The sequence below is a fragment of the Nestor notabilis genome, unplaced genomic scaffold (assembly GCF_000696875.1).
Source record: "Nestor notabilis isolate BGI_N333 unplaced genomic scaffold, ASM69687v1 scaffold16863, whole genome shotgun sequence".
In the NCBI taxonomy this organism is placed as follows: domain Eukaryota; kingdom Metazoa; phylum Chordata; class Aves; order Psittaciformes; family Psittacidae; genus Nestor; species Nestor notabilis.
Genome location: NW_009923462.1, coordinates 5,130 through 7,440, shown reverse-complemented (window position 1 = coordinate 7,440; position 2,311 = coordinate 5,130). Strand labels below are relative to the sequence as shown.

At 59.5% G+C, this 2,311-nt stretch overlaps 1 protein-coding gene across 1 annotated transcript in view; it reads right to left on the bottom strand.

The window, feature by feature from the left end:
- Positions 1 to 807: 807 nt before the first annotated feature.
- The window catches only part of LOC104403873 (CMRF35-like molecule 4), a gene marked incomplete at its 5' end in the record, with an annotated part of 2,422 nt that continues 918 nt past the window's right edge, over positions 808 to 2,311 (bottom strand). The window contains 2 exons of the mRNA XM_010012152.1: positions 808 to 832; positions 2,105 to 2,191. Coding sequence (XP_010010454.1) covers positions 808 to 832; positions 2,105 to 2,191 — 112 coding nt within the window. The remainder of the gene's footprint in view (positions 833 to 2,104; positions 2,192 to 2,311) is intronic.

Here is a 2,311-nt window from a genome sequence, read left to right as displayed (position 1 = left end):
ATCAGAGCTGCCCTCCTGCCTTTCCTGCTCCTTCTTCGCTGTGTCTCTGGAGCTTTGCTTCCTCTTCTGCCAGGGGTACCACACACTTACAACTAAAGCGTGGGCTTTCTCTTATCCTCTGGTCTCAGCTGACTTCCTGCCTCTGCTGTCACAGAGAGGTCTGCCATGCACTGTCCCAGCTCCTGTCCCCCTTCCTTCCACTGCATCAGGGGCTCCCCTTTTTGCTGCTGGCATTGCCCCCACAGTGGGGTGCAGTCTTGTCTCTCCCTGCCGCACTGCCCAGCCTCTCTGGCCAGGCAGGGCACCTAGTGTGGGATCCACCTCTTGAGGGTGGCTCAGCACTGCATAGGGACCCCCTGAGCCTCAAACATGCCCCCAGGCTGGGGGCAGTGCTTCTGCATGGGCACCCTGTCCCCCTCTTGGGCAACGAAGAGGGAGAGCTCCAGCCTCCTGTCCCTGACATGAGCACCCATCCCCACTGCCCTGGCCAGTGCATCACGCTGGGCTGCCATCCCCAGCACAGACTCTGCAGGCTTCGTAGCCCTCCCCTTGCTCCTCCTGTGCCCCCATTCCTTGTCCCCTGGAAGAACCAGTCCCCACCCAGTGTGCTCCCTTCTACCCATCTGCTACTTGCTGATCCTGCACTGCATTGGGCAAACCCTCAGGAAGAAGTTCCCAGGGGTGAATCTGGGGACAGGCGAGGACAGGAAGGACAGACACAGCCCACACACAGGAACCAGACCCACGCTGTGTGTCACAGGGTCTGTCTCCTACAGCCACAGGCTGGTCCTGGCTTGGACCAAAGCCTCACACTTGGACCCACTGCTGGTACCTTAGTGGAGGCAATGAGACAGCTTTATCACCAACAGTTGGTTCTAGTTTAGCGGTGCTGAGCATGTTGCTTGGTGGAGACACAACTGTCCCTGTCCCTGCCTTGAGCCTGGCCCTGAACCCTGTCCCCGAACCCTGGCCCCCAACGGTGGGTCCCTGCCCTGAGCATCACCCAAGCTGGGCTCTGGGCTGCCAGGGGTCCTGTGCAGTTGCTCCCCTGCAGAGAACAAGACCTGTGGTTCCCCATGTCTCTGCCTTGGAGCTGCCACCTCCATCCCCTCCACACACGTGGTGGCTCTAGGGCAGGACTGTGCCCACTTGACAATGCCCTGGATGGGGCACTCTGGGGATGGGGCTCTCACCCTTCAAACCCACCAAGAGCAGACAATAAACAAGGAGGGGGGACCCCAGTGGGTGGGAGCTCAGCCCTGGCCCCTGTACTCCCAGTAGGAAGAGCAGATGCTGGGTCCATAGCTGGACCCCCAACTCAATTCCCTCCAACCAGCCAAACTGCTGAGTCTGCAGTGGGGGGTTTTACCATGGGAGGTTGAATCGAGCTGTGAGTTCCTGGTTCATGCCTGCTCCTTGCTCCTCATTTTGGTTCCTTAAACAGCTGAAGCAACTCTTCCCTATGGTTTTATGGAGGGATGTTGGTGAAGCTGGTTGTGCCATGAAAAGTGGGGTGTGGCATAACCCCGAGGAGGATGGAGGTGGCCACGCTGCTCTTCCTGATGTAGCTGCTGCTATCAGCCACCCCATGGGACACGAGAACATGGGAGGAGCAGTGTTTTTGTGCGATTTCAGCACTATTCAAGCACCTGCTTTTTGGAAGCACAGACCCTGGGAAATAATGGGAGCGATGAGAAAAGGAGCCCAATGTGAGCACCATCAGCATCGGCAGCCACCAGCACCCCAGGCAGTGCTGACAGACAGACAGACACCTGCAGGACACCCAGGCTTTATTGCAAACCTGTCACCAGTTGGCAGCTCCAGCTCAGCAGACACAGGCTCTCTGTGCCCCAAACCTTCCCCTCTCCAGTGCAGGGGCTGCCAGGAGGGGCTGAGGCTTCACAGGGAGAGAAGCCTCCAGAGCTGAGCACATCCTGGTGCAGGGTGGCCGTGATGGGCGACACAGCCCCAGCAGGGTGGGGGGTAAAGGGGCAGGAGGGTGTCTCTGTGGCTCTGGGAGGGGTGGGCAGCCCAGCGCCCTGGTCCCAGCCGTCTTGGAGAGCTGCAGGTTTTCCCGGCCATGGTTCCTGCATCGGCTCCTTACCCAGGCAGCCACACACACACCAGGAGCAGCGCCACGGCCACCTTCACACCAGGGATGAGCAGCAGGAAGATGATGCTGAGCTGGGACCTAGGTAGGAGAAAGGAGATGGTGCTAGAGCTTGAGTCTGGGCATTGGAGATGGGGACACTTGCACATCTGCCCTGCCTGCCCCTGGAATGCTCCTTGGGGCTGCTGCAACCAAACCCGG